At 44.3% G+C, this 20,732-nt stretch overlaps 1 protein-coding gene across 1 annotated transcript in view; it reads right to left on the minus strand.

The window, feature by feature from the left end:
* Positions 1-5,774: 5,774 nt before the first annotated feature.
* Positions 5,775-20,732, minus strand: part of SYT9 (synaptotagmin 9) — a 181,125-nt gene continuing 166,167 nt past the window's right edge. Inside the window, exon 7 of the mRNA XM_014782611.2 lies at positions 5,775-8,034. Coding sequence (XP_014638097.1) covers positions 8,026-8,034 — 9 coding nt within the window. The 3' untranslated portion in view covers positions 5,775-8,025. The remainder of the gene's footprint in view (positions 8,035-20,732) is intronic.

Consider the following 20,732-nt stretch of genomic DNA (forward strand, 5'->3'; position numbering starts at 1 on the left):
AAATGGACATAATGGAGCCATTGAGCCAAATGTCAATATTTGGTCTACCAGATACAATACGTGTTTGAATAATTTACTAAATTTTTCTGGTTTTATGGGACTCCTTAAAGTCACAGACATACCCCTTGGATTTCTTGAGTCCACTGTTTACATTATTGGAAATTCCATCTTTATGTCCCCTAAAAATCCAAAATCAATAAACTTCAAAACATAGAAGAAAATTAAGAATACTGTGTTTGGGCTGGCTCTGGATGACGTTTCCCCCACTCCCCTGCAAGCACGCACCATGGTTGTCCTTGTTCTCATTCGTTTGATGACACTGATTCATTCTCCTTTGCTTTGAATTTTGGGCAAAAAAAAAGACCACCTTTCAGAGTGGGGAGAATCAAAACCAAGTGGCAGTTGCTGCCCAAATGGCATGATCTTGACCCAAAGCCCCAGAGGGTTTGTGAAAGCTGCTAAGTGGACTGCCACAGCAAGCACGGTCTCATCAGGCCGGGGAGCCGCTGTCAAAGGCCAGCAGGTGTGAACAGCACGAGTTAGGGCTGGCACCCACCACAGCAGGTCAGGCAGGCAGCTTCCTGTGGATTTCAAGTGTGGAAAATGCTAGAAGGCAAAGTTTAAATGTCTTCTTGTTAATTTTACTCAAGCAAATACAATTCTTTCAAAACCTATCAGTGCTGATCAGGATAGTGTGACACTTAACTTGGCAGAGAACAAGGTAAAACCAATACATATTTTAGAAAAACAATTACTTTGGTTGAAGTATTTTCAACCCCAGGAGTTCTAATTTGGAAAATAGCATATAACTGCTTCTTTTCCTTTTTATACGATAGCCGAGACACCCATTTCTCTCCAGGGGTCTTGGTCTAGTTCTGCTTGTGTCTTAGTCTCACTAAAACATTTATGTATTCCCTCCTTCCATCCAGAAAACAGAACTTAAAAAAATCAACCATAACATTGGGCCATGATACCGACTTGCTGGTTGTCAAAGTCATGAGCCTTGCTGGATCTGCAGACCCATGAGCCTTTGGCAGAGTTTCAATCTGAGTCTGTAGACACACAGCAGCGGAAGGCGGGGGCAGGGGGGATTTGTTTCCCTTTAAGAAATGTATAGTTTACAGCAGTGCTTTTTTTTATTGAGTTCTTATCTTGCCTGCACTTTCTAGTGCACTTTTGTGTGTGTGTGTGTGTGTGTGTGTGAGGAAGATCAGCCCTGAGCTAACATCCGTGCTAATCCTCCTCTTTTTGCTGAGGAAGACTGGCTCTGAGCTAACATCAATTGCCAATCCTCCTCTTTTTTTTCCCCAAAGCCCCAGTAGATAGTTATATGTCATAGTTGCACATGCTTCTAGTTGCTGTGTGTGGGACGCGGCCTCACTATGGCCGAGAAGGGGTGCGTTGGTGCACGCCCAGGATCCAAACCCAGGCCGCCAGTAGCGGAGCATGCGCACTTAACCAATAAGCCACGGGGCCGGCCCCTCTAGTGCACTTTTAAGGTAAAGATCATTTGAAAGCTTTATTTTAGATTTAAAAGATTTTGATTTAGTTCTAAAATTCCTTGTGGAAAAAATACATTTAAAAAGCATTACTTTTTTGAGATGAAGGTAAAACTTGTTTCTGGAAGGTTTATTTACTAGTTTATTTAGCCCATAAGCTCATCTCTGAAACCCTGAATACAAATACTTTCAGGTATTTGAGGAAATGATTTTACTATCTGAAAGCTTTGAGTTTGATGAATTAGAGAGATTGCCTTTCTTTGATAAATTCAAATCTGGATACTGTCGTCATGCAAAAAGAATTTTATCTAAATTGTGAAAAAGTCAGTGTCTTGGAGCAGGATCTCAACAATGATTGAGAGCAGAAGGGCTGCCACATTGGGCGGTAATTTATTTTATTTATATCAGCTGTTCGCTCAAACATACTTAATGTCAGTGTGTAGAGAACGTGATGTGGAGGGCAGTTACATTCCACAATTCCAGGAAGCAAATAGAAAATAAGAAATTGATGTCCTTTGACATTGTGCAAAAAAAAAAAAAAAGAGTCAGTGTCTTGGAGGTGATCACTTGATAGGAAAAACTATCAACATTACTTACTATGTCAAATGCTGGTTTGGAACAAGTTTTAATGCAATGGATAATTATTGGAATAATAACTACACTAAATTTAGTATTGAGCCAAGAAGACAGTCTTTTGGGGGGGATTTTTCCTTTACTGTTTGGGATCACAAGCTGAATTTTCCAAAAATAAAGAAAATGCGTAAAAGTGATACCATGCAGTGTTGTTTATCATCAATAACCTTCATATTGATAAATATACTCTTTTAACTGTCTGGCAATGCTCATCCAGCCTTCTCAGAGAAATCTATCTTATGATCGAGGTTTGGAAGGCAGTAGCAATGACTTAAGGGGACAACGTCTGTGGCCCAGGTCCCTTTGGCCTGTTCTTCTCTTACCTATCAGAAGGAGGTACATGAGAATCGTCAGCTGGCCTGTGGATGAGCTGGGAGACCCTGATGCCTTTGAGGCTTAGCCAAGGTGACTGGACTTCAGGGCTGGCTCCTGATCCTCTGAGCCCTTGGGGGTCATCTTCAATCTCGGTTCTTAGTCCTTCCCCAGCCTAGAGTTCCTGAACAGTGAGAAATCACCAGGGGCGATTATACTGCTGGTTAAATTTTGCAGCTCATATGCCCAGGGAGCCTAGGCAGAAAGTGACAAGTCTCTTGACCAGAAGAAGGAAGAAGTGGGTTCTTGGAGAGCCTTGATTTGTTCTCTTGGGAGACCGAGCAAAGAGAGGTTTACACCTGACATCATCAACACCAGAGGCAGGTTCACGTCACTGCTCAGAGCTTCTCTTTCCCTCACATCTGGGCCTAGAGATGAGCATTGAGCTTACCTTCTGCAGCTCCTGGGATACCAGCCAACCCTCTCTTTTCTGTTTTCCTTGGAGTTATCCTGCAGTTCTTCCCTGGGATATTTCCTCAACTGGTGGGGCAATTTTTTTCTCTGATTATTTTCTTTTCCTTAGCTTTACTATTTCACCTCTTCCACGAAGGTCAGTCTATTTCATATGAAGTTGGGTAGAAGGTGAAATAGCATGTGTTATAACAGACGGGCTCTATTGATATGTGTCTTTTCTCTGGAAAGGGCATCTCAGAGACACACCAGAATTCTCTGAACACTGCCTATGACTTATTTCTGGCTTAGAAGACAGGTGCCAAGCGGCACCCTTGTGGCCGGCATCACTGGGTCTGTGACTAGCGAAGTGCCCGCAGGAGATTATTAAAGGATATTAAGATGTAGCACCTCTCTTTGGCCCTGAGAGAGGACTGGAGGGGGAAGAGTCAGAAGGTCTCATCAGTGAGAAAACCTGAGTCACAAAGAGGTCTCACTGGCCACTCTTAGCCTCTGGTTGTGCTCCATGTCAGCCACCAGCTCAGAAATCTGATGTGTGAAAGAGATACTCTTCCCAGAGATCTAGAATGGGACAATAAAGCAATAAGTAAGACCATCCTCTCTGGCTTGAGTGTGGATGGCACTTCCAGGGAACTTCCAGGCTGGACACTCCCAATAGCCCTCAGTGGCCGTCAGTGAAATGGGTGGTCATGGGCAGCTAAATGGCCTGCAGAATTCTCAAGATCCAGATACAGGTTGCAGACATTGTTTTTGGCCACATACATATCCATGTTTGTGTCCTTTTCTCAGTTCATTAAGTCACTTTCTTTTGCTTTGAAAGTTCTAGCAAGGTGGTTGAGTTAGGAGGAGGCCAGGGTGGGGGAAGAGCAGTGGACTAGACCTGACTCTTTCATATGGCAGGATTGCTGCAAGAGATGGGGGGGGCGTCAACTGGAGAAGGCACCATGGCAACACTAGTGATGTGGGGACCTCATGCAAAGGGGACAACTGGCATGAATTATGCTCATTTCAAGCAGATTTGATAAAATCTCTCTCTCTCTTAATTAGCTGCAATTTTTTTTTTATTTTTTTTGAGGAACATTAGCCCTGAGCTAACAACTGTTGCCAATCCTCCTCTTTTTTGTTGAGGAAGATTGGCCCTGGGCTAACATCTGTGCCCATCTTCCTCTACTTTATATGGGACGCTGCCACAGCATGGCTTGACAAGCAGTGCGTCTCGTTCCGCGCCCGGGATCCGAACCTGCGAACCCCAGGCCACCAAAGCAGAACGTGTGAACTTAACCACCACGCCACCAGGCTGGCCCCTGCAATAATTCTTTTTGAAGTCTTCAGAAAAGGGACAGACAGTCTCTACTTAGCATTTTCACCTCTAAATATGTTCCCAAGCATGGGAATGTCCTGTTTGCACCTTTACTTTGGCTCAGAGATGAGGGGGAAAAAAAGCATCCATCTCAAGCTTTTGAGCAGTCAAGTAGAATGATAAGAATCATGTTTTTTCCTCCAGCATTTCTTGTGACATCGTAAGCTCTGTATCAGTCATAACCAGTGCCTTTCTTTAGCTTAAGCTCTATTCAAGTGTCCATGGACAGCCCTTCCCCCCTCCTCTGCCCCTTATTACTCCCCTCATCACTCCACCCTTCTGCATGTTAAATATTGCATGTGCTTTTAAAGCGACAGCTATCCAGGAAGCCCTCTGATTCAGTGACACGGCACCCCTCCCCCACTCCCATCCCCACTATCTCCAAAGTGGCCCCAATGAGCCACACCTTCTGGTATTCATTCTTGTGTAATCCCTTCCCCTTGGATCTAGGCTGGCCCTGTGACTTGCTCTTGACCAATAGTATGTGGTGGGAATGACTCTGTGTTACATCAGAGGTTATTTACTGGGCATCTACTGGGACCTCTTGTAATGTTAGCTCTGGGGGAAGACAGCTGCTTTGTAAGAAGTCTGACTACCTTGAGACTTCCGTGTTATGAGGAAGTGCAAGCTAACCATGTGGAGAGACTATGTGGAGAGAGAGAAACCAGCCTCCAGCTGTTTCAGTCATCCCAGTGGAGGAGCCAGACATGTGAGAAAAGAATCCATCATGGATATCTCGCCCAGTCAGGCATTTAGATGATACCAGTCTCAGTTGCCATCTGATAGCAACCATGAGACCCCAAGAGAGAGCAATCACCTAAGCCCAGCCAACCCACAAAATCATGAGAGATAATAACTTTTTATTTAAACCACTAAGCTTTGTAGTGCTTTGTTAGGCAGCAATAATTGGAACATCCACCATCGCAGGACAGGATGGTCATGAAGATAGCAAGACGCTTTCCAGATCTATCTTTCGTCAGTCTCTTTGGCTTAAGTATAAGAGTATTACTTTCTTCTCTTCATATGAAATGTAGTTCTATTAGTGGCCGTGAGGACTAAATCATTCCAGAATCATGACTGTTGGAACATTCTGAAAACATCCACATTGTAGAAACCACTCCTTTCCCTCCCCTCACCTCCCCTATTCCTCCTCTGGTCATATGCCAGTGTACTTCCTGGACTAAATGTGCCCAGTTCACTGGCCGGGAAGATGCTTTTGCAGCAACACACATCCAGGGCAGATCTCCTTGAAGATAAAGGAAGCAAGAGGAGGGGGCTGAGACCAGTGCCAGGTGGGTGGGGGAGACACCGGTCTCTCCCCGTCTTTTGGAACCAGCTTTCCCCAAGGTCTCTTCCTAAGATCTAACCAGGGCATATCCCTTCCCACTGTCATTTCCCTTTTTTCAAGGTACTTTAGTTTCCTTCTCTATCCTGGAAAAGATGTTGGAGAATCCCCTTCCCCCCAAGTTCAATGAGACAAAGTTGGAATTTTTTCAAAAGGAACATTTACTAGGAAACTAAAGGGAAATCAAAGAGAATGCAAGAGAACAGAGGCAGAGTTGCAGATGGCCTCAGGGAGTTCAAATTTATAATCAGCCTCTGGCTGTAGCTGGAGCGGCTAGGCAAAGCTTTCCAGACACAAGGCCACCTACTTGCCACGTGGGCAGGCCTCTTTGCCTGCTGGCCCCTACAAAGCCACCTTCTATTTCATACCAACAAGCCAATAGCATACTCATTAGTACCCCAGGGCTGCTAGCTCTCTGGGCAGGAAGATCCTAGGGGGGAACAATAGGCACAGCTACCCCAGGATCTCCCACCCAGGCTCCTAGTGCCGAGGACATGTCAAAGTTTATTGGGATGGCTGCTTGTTATCTACTGGGGCCAATCTGCTTTCTCTGGGAACATTCTACTGGGCTCATCTGCCTAGATCTAGAGATAGTATTTCTGCTGATTTTCCTGCTGGCACTAGTCCTTCATGCTTTGGTTCTAAGTACTGGTATGGTGGAGGATGTCTGAATGGCAAGGAATACGCAGAGCGGAACGTTGGGCAAAGAAAGTTGAATTCTTCCCATGTCAACAGACACAGGCAGAGCCTTGGGTTCCCTTTGGATCCTGGAGGTTGAAAGCCAATCAGAGATGGAAATGGATTAGGCAGGCTAGGGAACGCGTGAAGCTGGAGTGTAGTAACACTGCCTCACACAACCAAAGGCCTCCTTCCTTTTCAGATCTGACATTAGGGTAGTTCCTTGTATCAGGTAGCTGTGGCAACAAGAACTTTCTGAAGACATGCAATGACCCTGCTTATACCCAGTTAGTCCCATATTGAAATGTTACTTCAAGTGAAGATAATGAGCTTCCCAGGAAGGTAAACTACAATCCAACTCTGGATTCTGCTGCAAAGGGATTGTATGAAAAGGGAAATGATATCTTGGAGAACTGGTGCAAACGTGTGGCTGGGGTACCTTGCATCCATTATGGGAGAGAGAGGACCACCAGGTAATAGCCTCCCCTGGGGGGGTTATGCTGAGGCCTTTGGTTTCACTTATTTGGAAGCAGAAGCAATGAGGATGAGGAACACAGCTGGCAGTGGGTTGGCTAATGTGGTCACAAAGGAAGCTGAGTAATGAATGAGATATCCAGGAGAGCCCTTGACCTTCACTCTTGTAGGTATTTCCATTCCCCAAGTGCTATGAAAGTGATATATGTGTCTGGAAGTGAAAAGGACACCTGTTTGTGGCTGCCCAAGGCTGTGCCTCTGGGCTGTTGCATATGGAAATACCCTAGAAGAAGGCACTCAGGCCAAGAAGGCCCAAAAGTTGTGCCTTCAGTCCAGGGACAGCTGTGTTATCTCTCCATGAACTCAGCTCACACAATGGTACATCTATTTCTGAGGCTGTTCCCTCAGTGGACAAATGCGCCTGGGAAAGGATATTCCAGTTGCTTATACCACTGAGATATATGCCTCTCTAACAGGGATGACAAGTAACTTTCATTCTAATGCCAACACGCATTGAAAGGAAGTGGCTGCTGCCTATCTAGAAAACAGTGTTGGGGATTGTGACTCCTCAGAATCTGGGTTTAGCAGAAGAGAGGGCCATGATCAACTGGTACTCACTGCCATATGCATGGGAGGGGGCAGTGAATTTGCTATTAACTAGCCCTCCTTGCACTAGATTTTCTCCAGGGGAACAGCCAGCTTATCCTCTTCCTCTCCTGGGCCTATTCCTTACAAAGCTGGAGCACTTCTTGTGTGAAATTATTTTCTGGAGACAGTTATTAGCTCAAAGGTAGACCAGTGTGAATTAGATCTGCTGCCTATTTAGCACCTGGATATATTTTAAAATATTCAGTCCTTCCAGGGCATTCGAGCAAATATCACATAGAGTGAGGCTGGCAGAGCAGGTTCTGTGACTCCATCACCAGGGACTTGTAATCACTCAGAGCCCTGGTACTCCTGGTTACTCTTAGTTCTCTCACTATATTAGTTGGCTTCTTCCACAGTCCGATCTTGGCTCCTGGCCGTGAGATGTGCTTCCCATACAGCACACCACCTTAGGCCACCTGAAGACGGCTGGACCATTCATGTTCACCAAACCCAATCTGGAAAGCAGGCCAGTTATTGCTGTGGGTACAGCTGAGCATTTGGTCACTGGAGTCATCTGGGTGTTGTTGGATGGGAAAATTCCTTAAGATCTTTGTAAGATGGTTGTCCTACTGTGTCCTCGGCACAAGCAGTCCTCTTACCCATAGTCATCGTTTCTGTAGGAAGAAGAAACAAAAAGAACGCTTTGGTTTTCATCCATATATTTTTAATGTGTACCAAACAAGTGCCAGGCACTGTGATAGATGCTGGAGATGCAGATATCATGAGTAAGACACACCCCCTGCTTTCAAAGGGCTCAAGGAGGGAGCAATTACAATGTCAGAAGCTGAATAACAGAGGGTTGCAAAGAGGAGGGAAGGACGAACTTTACGGGGACTGAGGAGGCCTACAGAGAGGATTCTGAGAGGTAAGTCTTGAACTGGGCCATTTAGGCTGAAGGGGAGTCCATCAAGAGAGAAGGAGGTAAGGCCATTTTGGGCAGAGGAAAGAGCCTGTGCAAAGACACACAGACAGGAAAGGACACACGGTGTGTTGGAGGAATCGTCAGAATCTCTTGTGAGGAGTGGAGCAGGAGGAAGTAAGGCTGAGGAGAAGAGCGGGGGTCTGCATGGAGCCACGTCAATTATCTTGTTTCCCAGCTGTGAAGGATGGGCTCTTTCAAGGGAGCCCCAGACTTAGAGTAGCAGGATTTCTTGTATTTCACACTCAGCCTAGCGTTCAACTTAATGAAACTGGCAAACAGCCATTGATGCTTAAACAGCTAGTAACTATGGGGGATTGGAATTTGCGAACTCAATATATGCCTCTGCCTGAATGACATTTTGAACCCCACCCCCACTAACTGACCAAAGGAGTTTGGGTTGGGAGGCCTAGCCCTAGAAAAGGCCATTACTGTAGATATCTCCAGGTACCTGGGTGGGTCTGCTAAGCCCATTCTTAGTTCTACTTACCCTTTATGAGAGACATTTACATTTGTAAAGAAAATCTCCATTTGTAAAGGTATCTTCTTCCCTGCACCAGGAAGAAAGGGGGATGGCCTTACCTAGAAACTTATCAGAATGGAAGGTGAGGACTTAAATCTGCATGATAAACTTACTCATTGTTAACTGTGCTGTTTGGGCAATATGCTGTCTGACTCCCACTAGGTTCCTATAGATGACATCTCCCTGGAGCCTGGGTTACCATGTTAATGGGTGTTTGAGCTATTTTTTTCCAGGAACTGAACCCCTTGTCCACTTCAGGCCGGATTGAGACCACCAACCCATCAACTGGGCCCTTTTGATGGCAAGAGGTTGGAACTCCACCTCAGGGCATGCTAATGCTGCCATTCTGTGAACATGTGTCCTATGAAGAAACGTGAAGCCTGATTATGTAGGATCCCAAAAAGGAGACCCCAACTCCAGTCTCGGGAAGGCGCGGACCCACAGACACAGAAGACCGAGCTTGATGCAAACGCAAGAGGTAAGAGGTTTATTAAGCGGAGCTCCGGGTCTTAAGCGGAGCTCCGGGTCTTAAGCGGAGCTCCGGGTCGACACCTATCTCTCGCAGGAGACAGAGGAGTCGACCCCGAACCTTAAAGGGCAAGCTCTTTTATAGGATTCGGAAGCATAAAGCGGGAAAAGGTTGGCGCGATCTTACATGATTGGCTAATTTAAACAGTTACATTTTATGGCGCGAATTGCTGTGGCGCGAAGCGATTATCAGGTTACACACACGCGTTCCCATCTGGACCCCCTCCACCCCGACCCTCCCAAACTTATCCCTCTGGAGCACTCTCTTGTTCTCAATTCTTCCCCGAACAGTTTAGGGTGGGTCTTTCATGAATAGAGTCAGTCAGGATTGATAAACGTTCCCTCCTATACCAGGAATCCTTAGGGTGTGAAGGTGCCTGTCTCTAAGGTAGTAACTTTTAAATTTTTAATATAATTTACTTCCTTCAATTACGCTTGTGCAGATCATCAATTACCTCATCTCTCCTCACCTCCAATCATTTCAGATCACCTTGCCCCCTTCCCCATAAATACCCAAGTCTCTATTTCTGGGGAGGCTGATTTGAGACTTGTTCTCCCGTTTTCCTCACTTGGTTGCCTTGTGATTAAACCCTCTCTCTCCGCAATCCCGTCGTCTCGGTGATTGGCTTTCTGTGTGGCGGGCAAAAAACGGACCTGGTGCGGTAACATTAATTTAAACACAGGGCAACTTCCACTACAGATTAAGGGTATTAATGCTGCAGTCACAGAGAGAAAGAGAACTAGAGTCTCTTCCATGGACAGAGCAATAACAAAAAATGTGCACATAGTCTATGGGAGATGCGCAAACATTCTCAAACTGGACTACACGGATTGCATTTCAAAGATCAAATGTTCACACGTGAGGCTATAACTTAGAGAAAGTAATAAAAGCCAGAGCGTACACTGCAGAGGGAAAGCCGTGTCTGACTGTGACCTTTGGCTTTGAAGCATGTGCCTGGGTGTGGGCACACCCATACCCCTGGGAAAGGGAGTTCCTTTCTGAGTGGAAGAGGAAAATGTGAATGGATATTTGCCTTATATTGTGATTCAAATACAACTCTCCCAGACCAGCTGATGCTCTGGAGCGCCTTCCAAATGGCTCTACTTCCCAACCAACCATGCACTTCAGACCCTGGTTCCCAGAGTCCCTTCTCTCAGCTGTGAGTCGCACATCTGCCAGCCAGCTCGCCAGTCCCTGAGTCCTTCTTTATCGGGGAAGGCAAACTGTCAACAGGGTCAGCCCCACCAATGAATGCGATCTGGAATTAGTTGTGCTGCTATTAGCCAACGAGGCCACATGCCACATTCCTTCAGTTTTGAGTACCTAATGTGTTCCAGGAAGTAGGATATGAACTTTACAAATCCTCAAAAGAACCCTATGAGGTTCTTTACTGGAGGATATAGAGATGTGGAGAGATTAATTTGTCCCAAGCCACACTGCTATTAAGTGTCAGAGTTAGGATTTGAACCCAAGACTTCTAACTTCAAAGTCTAAGCTTCAGCAATTGCATCATTCCTAAACTCACTCTATAAGTCTACTTTATACATCTGAGCTTCTGCCTGGTTTTCTAGACACTGTAAATCTAGTCAGATGAGGCAACTTTAAGAAACCCTAGTCCAAGCTAGTAGCATACAGCAGGTGCCATATCCCACTTACGGCTTCCTATCTTCTTATTCCGCTTCTCTGGATGCCCCTGGCTAGTGACCAGCATGTGTATCTCATTTGCCCCCTCAGTTCCATGCACAACCCCATTCTTCCCTGTTCTGACCTTGGTTTCACCTCTCCATTTGAGTACTCCCTTCAGCCATCTTTGGGTAGAGCTCTCCCAAAGTGCCAGCCTCAGGGACCACTTCTATCCCTGGTTTGTTACGGTCTTACGGTCTTATCTGAAGTCTCCTAAGAGGGCTGGGCTATGACCTCAGCCAACCTTTCACCAGTCCCCGTACCCAGGCATACCACTAGCAGAGGCCATGCTGCCAATGGCCAAATCATAGTGCAGCTCCCACCTGCCCTCCATGGCTGGGCTTTGCTCACTTCGTGAGTTTCCTTGTGTATGCAGTTAGCTGGAATCAAGCTCAGCCCATGGCAATACTGTGGAGTGGCCTACTGGTCACTCCTTCTTTAGTTTTCTAGGTCCTGATCCTGCCTGGTCCATTCTTTGTTTTCCTACAAAGGACAGTGGACACTAAGGCCCCAGAGTGCTTTTGGTCTGCGAGCCCACAAGATGATGGGATAAAGGAGTTTCAGTACGTCTGGTGGAGTGGTGAGGTCATCTCTACTAGGGGTCTTGCAAGAGAAGCTTCTTGGAAACAAACTTCTCCTAGGGAAAGACAGGTATACAAGTTAGGTATGAAAAAAGTAGTTCAGTTCCAGGAGAAGGGCAGTTTTGAGTACGGCATGGGTGAACTGTGCTGTGGACCAACCCCTTTTGTCTGTCTTTTGTGAGGGGAAGACAGGAAAAATTCAACCAAACCAACAAAACAAAATAAGCAAATTACAACACCTTTCCAAACTCTTACAACCTAATGAGTTGTTTCTCAGCCAAGATTTCCATAAAATGAGGCATAAGGAAAGATTTTTCTATAGTTCAGAAGAGCACTGACCCAGTAGGATTTTGGTGAGGAGATGGGGTGGTGGAGACTGTGGCATCAACACTGGAGATAGCAATGGTAGTGCAAGCGCTGGTGGCTATATGGCTGGCCCAGCTGGTTCCAGGGCTGGCACTAGGCCCATTTCAGTGGGCAGAAGCAGCAGTGTCCTTGTTATCAGACCCAGTGGCCTCCCAGGCAGCACCAGGGGTTGGAAGGTATCAAGAACTTTAGTGGCATCAACAGGAAGTAGTGGTTACAATCTTATCTAACCAGAGGGGATTTTAAGTGAATTCAATTGTCCTGAGACATATGGATCTGATTTGAATTAAACTGAATTGAAACCAAAGATGAGAACTGTCCCAATGAAAAGTGTAATGTGAAGTGACATTTCGATAACAAAAATGACAGCTGATGTGAGACAGGCCATTGAAACTGACCCCAAATTAAGAACATGAAAAGACTGAGTGGATCATTAGATAATATCTTCCTCTGAATTTGAAAATGGGTTTTGATTACAGGAGGTATCTAAGGGCTTTGAACTAAGAAGCTTGTCAAAAATTGAAGTGACTCATTACATGATTCAATCTTCTATGTGCTTAATATTGTTAAACCCGTATTTAAAAATTTTATTTAAAAAGCAAAAAAATCTCATGATTTTGTTGACTATTACTTAGCTACTTAGCACAGCTTGGCAAATATACGAAGAAACATCATGCCCTGCCTGTTTAGAATCTGATTAGCTTCTTCCTTTCCCCAAAGAGGGCATTTATTCTCCACTCCCTCTCGCCCCTTTAAAAATCAGTATGTTAAAGAAATAAAGCATGAATGTAACCACACTTGCAGTCAGAGGGTTGGGGCAACAGCTGGAAAAGGAAAGAGTCCATTTGCACAATAACTCCTATTTACTGAGCACTTGAGCACACTGCTCTGTCCTTAGAGCTTTGCACATCTTACCTCATTCAACACTTGCCTGACCCTCTGTGACAGACATTACAATTACATTTTTACAGAGGTAACTGAGTCTGAGAAAAGCCAAATAACAAAGATAGTGGATGGCAGAGCCAGAATCTGCCACCACACCTTTATGGATCCAAGTGTATGCTCTGAAGTACCACACCCAGGATGGCAAATTATTGCACCTTGAAAGCCAGCTCCATTATGGCGCCTTTCTAAAACGGATTCTCAGTTCAGAAAAGAATTCTGGACAGTCTAGACTTGGTAGAAAAGTGTGTTAAGATCCATTGTCAAGTCAACTTTGAGTGGAAAGGAGGAGCATGGTGGCATGTGTGACATGTATGACATGTGGACTGTTACTGAGAAAAGTGCATCAGAAACAAGCAAGAAGCAAGGGCCATATATGAGGTGCCATTTAAAAGGTAAGATGAGTACTGTCAGAGGTTTTCAGGTGAAGGGGCAGGTTAGGCAAGTACAGAGAGGTAAAACAGACACTACCTGATGAAGGTAGGTGGAGGTTATTTGGAGTTTGTTACTCTAAGTATACAACCCATTACATTTATTCATTAATTCATTCAACAACTATTTATTGAGCCCCGGGCTAATGTGCTGATCACCAGAAACACAAAGATGATCAATGCACACTCTACTCTTGAAGATCTCACAGTTGTCAGTAAATGACTAGAGAATCACAAATGATGAGAAAGAAAAGAGAGTAAATGAAATCTCAATAGGAAGCTCGATTGTAACTGCTGTGTGTGTGTGTCTGTGTGTCTGTGTGCAGAATTGTATCTACCCAAATCAGGGAAGAAAAAGGAAATTGGGTAAGGGTGAAAGTTGAAAGGTTCCTAGGATATATGCAATGCACTGGATGGGGAAATGAAATTCCATTTAAAAAGCCTGGGGTTGTCCCCCACTGACAATACAGGCAGCAGAAGGCAGCCATAAGAAGGGACCTGTCTTGGGGGCCGGCCCGGTGGCGCAAGTGGTTAAGTGTGTGCGCTCCGCTGTGGCGGTCCGGGCTTCGCCAGTTCGGATCCCAGGCGCGCACCGATGCACTGCTTGGCAAGCCATGCTGTGGCGGCCTCCCATATAAAGTGGAGGAAGACGGGCCCGGATGTTAGCCCAAGGCCAGTCTTCCTCAGCAAAAAAACAACAAAAAAAAGAGGAGGATTGGCAGATGTTAGCACAGGGCTGATCTCCTCAAGAAAAAAAAAAAAAAGAAAAGAAAAGAAGGGACCTGTCTTGCTCATTCACAGCTGTGGTGAAATTCCCCTGGGAGGCAACTCGTGCCCTGTGCCATGCCTGCACACAGTTATCCTGCTTCTGCAATTTGGGACTCAGAGCTCGGAATGGCCACCTGTAATCTCAGTTGTTACAGAGGACTTGAACTGATAACTCTGTTCCTGTTATTTGGAAAAGTAACTTTATAACACCAGAAAGATATAACAAATAAGAATTATAAAAGATGAAGTAATGATGCTTTTGTGTTAGTTATATTTTCTTGAGTGCAATAATACATTTCATTATCACAATTCTGCTTTATTTCTGCTTTGTTTATGTTTTTAAGGTAAATGCTTAATGATATGATATAGCAGAAAATTACTAAATTTATGACTTTAATGGATATAATTAGGAGAACTTATAGTCAACATTTAAATGCTTAGGAAAATGCAATATTCTATATTTATAAATTTGGCTTTTAAGATGTTGAAATGCTTAAGGTAATTTAATCTAAATGTATAAGATTTTATTTATTAGCATTATAAGAGTTAACAGTGCTTGAAAATAATTTTGTTTAACACCAACTATGTTAGATGTTTGAAGTGTTTGATATAATCACATTTTAAATTTGTGACTTTAGTTTGAAATGTTTAAGGGAATTTAGTCAATCAATTGCTTACACAGTGCCTAAATATTAGGAAAATTTTATTTGCTAGATTTATAAGGTTTTTTTTTCTTTAATTTGAAATGTTTAAGAGAATTTGATTAAGTGTGAAATTGGTGTTTAGAACTTTAGGGAAATTCAATCTGTCAAACTAATGAGCTAATTGAGAATTAAGCAAAGAACAAGTGAAAATGAGTGTTTTAATTTCAAAACAAAATGATTAGATTTATAAATAATAATAGCTAACAGTATACAGCATTTAGTATCTACTGGTCTAAGACTGTTACATGTACTAATTCATTTACTCCTCACCACAATCCTCTGAGGTGGGTACTATTATTATCTCATTTTACAGATGAGGAAAATCGAGGTACAGAGACTTCAAATGACTGCTTCACCAAGTGCTATGGACTGAACTGTGCACCCTCCCAAGTTCATATATTGAAGCTCTGCCCCTCAATGTGATGGTATTTGCAGATGGGGCCTTCAGGGGTGATTACGGTTAGATGTCGTCATGAGGTGGGGCCCTCAGGATGGCATTGGTGCCCTCATAAGAAGAGACATCAGAAAGTGCTGTCTTTCTCTTTCTCTCTCTTTCTCTCCACCCACCATGTGAGGACACAGTAAGAAAGCAGCCATTTGCAAGCCAGGAAGAGAGTCCTCACCAGAACCCAACCATGCCAGTGCCCTGATCTCTGACTTTCAGCCTCCAGAACTGTGAGAAGATAAATTTCTATTGTTTAAGCCACCCAGCCTATGGTATTTTGTTATGGCAGCGTGAGCTGACTAGGACACCAAGTGTATTAGTTTCCCAGGGCTGAAGGCTCTGGGTAAGAATCCTTCCTTGCCTCTTCCTAGCTCTTGGTGTCTCCTTGGCTTACAGCTGCATCACTCCAATTCCTGCCTCAATCATCACACTGCGTTCTCCCTGTGTGTCTCTCTGTATCTTTATGTAGTCTTCTTATAAGGACACTAGTCATTGAATTTAGGGCCCATCCTAATCCAGTATGACCTCATTTTAACTTAACTAAATATATCTGCAAAGACTCTATTTCCAAACAAGGTCACATTCTGAGGTTCTGGGTAGATAGAAATTTGGGGGGACACTAACCTAGTATGCCATGTCACCAATATCCAGCATGTTGATAAACCCAATATCAGTTCTCAATCCTCATCTTATTTGACCTACTAGCAACATCTGACAGCTCTGATCATTCCCTTCTCCTGGGATTAATTTCTTCTTTCTTGTCTTTGGACATTCTCTTGGTTTTCTTACCACTTTAGTGACGTTCTCCTTTTCAGTCTCTGTTCGTTTCTCTTCCTTCCCTACCTTTCAGTGTTGGAATGCCCCAGTTCCTAGTCCTTGGAGCTCCTCTCTTCTCTGTTTATATCTCTAACATCTTTATCACTACAGCTTGACCTTTCTCTGGAACTCTAGATCCTTGAATCTAACTGCCACTTGATGTCTCTCTGTAGAAGTCCAATAGATGCTTCACACCTAGTAAGTCCAACTCCTGACTGCCCTGCACAGCTGGTCCACCTGCAGTCTTCCTCATCTCACTTCATGGCAACTCCATCCTTCCAGCTGCTCAGGCCCAAAACATTAGAATCATCCTTCACTTCAGTCGGTCATACCCAACATCAGGAAATCCTATCAGATCTCCTTCCAAAATGTATCCAGCATGCAACCATTTCTCACTACTACCCCTGCTTCTACACTGGTCCAAGCCTCTATTGTTTCCACCTGGATAATAGCAGTAGACTTCTAATGGATCTCCCCACTTTCACCCTTTCCCCTGTACTGTCCATTCTCAACACAGAACCAGAGGGATCAGTTATAAACTCAGATCACATCACATCTCTCTTCAAAATCCTGCAATGCCTTCCTGTTCATCTACGAATATAAACCAAAGTCCTTATGAAGATCTATTAGGTTCTATGTAGCCTGAACCCTACCCACCCAGTTACCTTTCTGCTCTCACCTCCTATTACTCTCCTTCTCACTCACTCTGCATCTCCCACATTGCTCTTGTCAATGTTCCTTGTACAAACTTCCTTAAGGCATTGTGTTGGCTGTTCCCTCAGCCTGCATATCTACATGGCCTGCTCCCTCATCTCCTTCAACTGTTTGCTAAAATGTTTCAATTCTCCATGAGGCCTACCATTACCTCTATTAAAATTAACTGCCCTTTAAAAAAACCAACCAACAAACAAAAAACCACTACCACACTTCTGATCCCCCTTACATGCTCTATTGTATTTTTCATAGTACTTATTACCTAAAATATTACATAATACACTCATTTATAATGGTTATTTTCTGTTTCTCCCTCTAGAATATAAGCTCCACTAGGGCAAGAATTTTTGTCTATTTTTTTCTCACAGATGTATACCCATGTGGGTACTCAATCAATATTTGTTGACGAATAAATAAATGACTGAATCCCCCATTTCCCTCTGCAAAGTGATTGTTTCAAAGGAAATGTGATTGATTATTACTTGAACTGAATGCCATAATACAATAAATGGCGCAATAAACGGTAATGCAAAGAGACATCCTGAAAGATTGCTGAGATAAACAGCCAGCATGATTCCAAGCATGAAGGAATTCTGAGCTTTCTGGAGGAAATGGTCACAGGTCTCCCAACCTGCTTTTAAACTAAGACGATTCTCTTGCAGAGACCTTTATGAGAACTATCTGGGCTTCCGTGTTGCCACAAATCTCACCGGAGACAATGACTGGGTGCTTGACTGCATCGTCCTAACTCTCATGGGCATTGCCCTGCACTTGGAAAATGGGGTGCTGGAAGGAAGGTAGGGTTCAATTCGTCCTCAAGAAAATGGAGCTGCTTCAGCTCTCAGAGCTAGCTAGCACCTGGCTACTGTTATATATTAATAGAAGAGCTATGCCTGTAGATTTCAAAATATGACATGCAGGGTCCACCTAATAAATCAGCAATCATTTTCCAAGGTGTAAGCTAGAAGAAATTGGAATCCTATCCAATAAGAATTTCTTCAATGCTGACTTTGTGCAATGCATTTTGCCAAGTACTGGTTATATGATGATGATTAACACTTGGTCTCTATCGTCAAGGAGCAGTTGGATGTGCTGTGGATGACAAGTACACAGATAATATCTAGTGGCACCAAATGTTATGTTAGGGGTAGGCACAGGGTACTAGGAGAAGAGAACACAGACAACAGACATTTAAGTCATAGTGGGAGGATCTTCCGAATGCTTCCTGAAGAAGACGACATCTGACAGATGCTTAAAAGATGAGCTGGATCTAGCCAGACAAAGAAGGGTAGAAAGGATGGCACAAGAAGAAGTTAAAGCAGGAGCAAGGGTGTGAGGTGAATAAGAGCACAGCGTGGACCACCAGTAATTGGGCATGGCCTCAGCATAGTGTGCAAGGAAGAGATGGAGGTGGGGGCCTAGAGGACCCTGAGTGCCAAGACAAGGAACCTGATCTTGATCTTGCTCTGGACAAAGGGCAGTTACTGAAAGATTTTAAGTAGGGGAGGAGCATGGTCAGACTAGTGTTTTAGGACTTGGACCCTGGAAGCAGTGCAGACACTGGATTGGAGAGAACACAGGAGCAGAGAAACCAGAGCTGAGTGCCCATGTTGGAGCAGCAAAAGCACCCTCTTGCCGTGACAGCCTCCATTCACCCCAGCCCTGTAGAAGTGTTGGTTAGTGAAGACAGGAAGAAGGTAGTTGGTTTCAGCTCCTGAGAGCTCTATTTGCCTGGTCCCAAAATGGGACCACAGTGGTTTAAATTCAGCATTTCCTAGGAAGGGACAAATGGAGCTCTGAAAAAGAGCAAAGAGTTACAAATATAAATACTAAGGAGATTATGAATGAAGAGTCATATATCTACCTTCCAACCCCCAGCTGACCTTAAATATTAGTGCACAATAAAATGCACGCTAGATCTGTTCACCTGGGAACCTGGCTTCAGGGTATCACCATTACCACTTACGGATGGTGGGCATTTCCTGGCTAAAGGGCAAGACCCCAGTGTCCTCTAGCTCTCATTTGTCTGACATGTGGGAGACACTGGAGGGAGGTGCGCCCAGCCTGCTGCATGCGTGGGTACGCTGCATCTCTCCTCTGGGTGTTTCTACTGCATCTGTCTTAATCCTCCCTTGGGCACTCTCACACTGACCAGTCCCCTCCTGCCTGTTGACCATCATATGCTGGAAACTTCTCTATGGACCACAGAGGAGAAGCTCAATCACCATCTGTAGCAAAGGTCACAATGAGCCCAAATCAGCTAAATATATCAACTCAGTGAATAATGAAAGACCCTACTTTTCACCACGGGGAGGAAGCACAATCTCAGACTTCAAGGGGTTCAAGTCAAGAGAGAAGACAGATGTATCTAACCAACCACACAGCAAAAGCTAGAGGCAGGAAGTGCTCATTGTGAATCGCAATCAAAGCACATGGGGGCACTTCATGTTAAGTGGGGTGTAGTTCATTGGAGACTTCATGGAGGAGGTGGCGCTTAAATTGAACCCTGAGAATTATGTAGGATTTATATGGTGAGAATGTAGAGGAAAGGTATTCTAGGCTGAGGAAGCATCAGGAGAAAAGGTATAAAATAGAAAATTAATTTAGGGAATGTAAAATAGGTATGGACAGCCAGTGGAAGGTTTTGCAGGAGGGAGACCTGGTGTAATCTGGGTTCTTCCTAAGGGACAAGAAGGAAATGACTCGGCAGCTGTTGAAATCACTTCCACAGACCACCTGAGGGAGAGGTGACAGGCACTGGGCGGCTTCCTTGTCGGGCACCTGCCTCACCTGACTGGGTGATGATACTCGCTTCGGCAGATATGACCCAGGAGATGGTCATTCATGCCCAGAATTTACACAGGTCAAAGGGGCAGCTGTGGAATTTGTAGCCTATTGTGATCCCATGAGCGATAAAATACCAACTGCATGACACCTCAAGCAGAGGTCTTCACCCACCTCCCCAGGCCCTGCATGTCTCCTTTCCTTCTCCAGGTGTCATTATGGATGTGTTTTTCTTTAACTTGGGAAGAGTTCTCAGAATCAGCTTAAACATTGGGATGTAGCTATATGGAATAAACACATCCAATAAATGGAACAGAACTTCATTTTGAAAAATTAATTAAATATGTGGTAATTTTAAAAAATGTAATGTCTTGCAGCTTACTTTTCTCAGAGAGAGATCCTTAAATGTGTTTGTTGTTTGAAAAGAGATTATGAGATAAGAAACTTTCTTTTCTCTAAAGGTTTAGAGGCTTATATTGATGTTATTAATAATATCAACATTTTGGGTACTATTCCTACTATTAGCTTTTCATCTCAAAGATTCTGTGGCAAAAAAACAAAAAACCTATCAGCACAATTTTCTCAGCTTTGGAAGAGAGTATCTGCTCTCTTCTAAAAAATAGTAGACCATGAAATGTACCGTTCCACAATGCTATTAACATTGGGCCTTTGTGCGAATTAGAAACAGGAACCCCTCCAGGGACACTCACCTCTTGGCAAGTGGAGAGAGGACTGACTTCAGTTTCCTGCCTCCCCTCAGCCTGGCTCCCTGGTGAAGAAACTACTGTAGGACAGTTTGCATGACCCTAGGGAAGAAGCTCTTGGGGGGGGTGCTACTGGGGGGCTTAGATTATCGAAGGTAAAGCCCAGATCTTATCTTGGTCTAAGAGGCTGAGACCATGAGGGGCTGTATTATTCTGCATAATGATGTGAAGTGTCTTCCTTGCGGGCAGTTTCCTACCGGCAGGGACAACTATGATATGAGGTGGATGTTTCTTTCCGTGCTTGTAGAATTTTCAGTTTCACATTATCTGTTTTGTCTTGTAATCACTCATGTCATCCCCAGCCTGTAGGAAAGTTTCATTAATGCTACAGCCTGGCACTAGC

This window comes from Ceratotherium simum, chromosome 7 (genome assembly GCF_057802395.1).
Source record: "Ceratotherium simum simum isolate JZ-2026a chromosome 7, ASM5780239v1, whole genome shotgun sequence".
NCBI classification, from domain to species: Eukaryota; Metazoa; Chordata; class Mammalia; order Perissodactyla; family Rhinocerotidae; genus Ceratotherium; species Ceratotherium simum.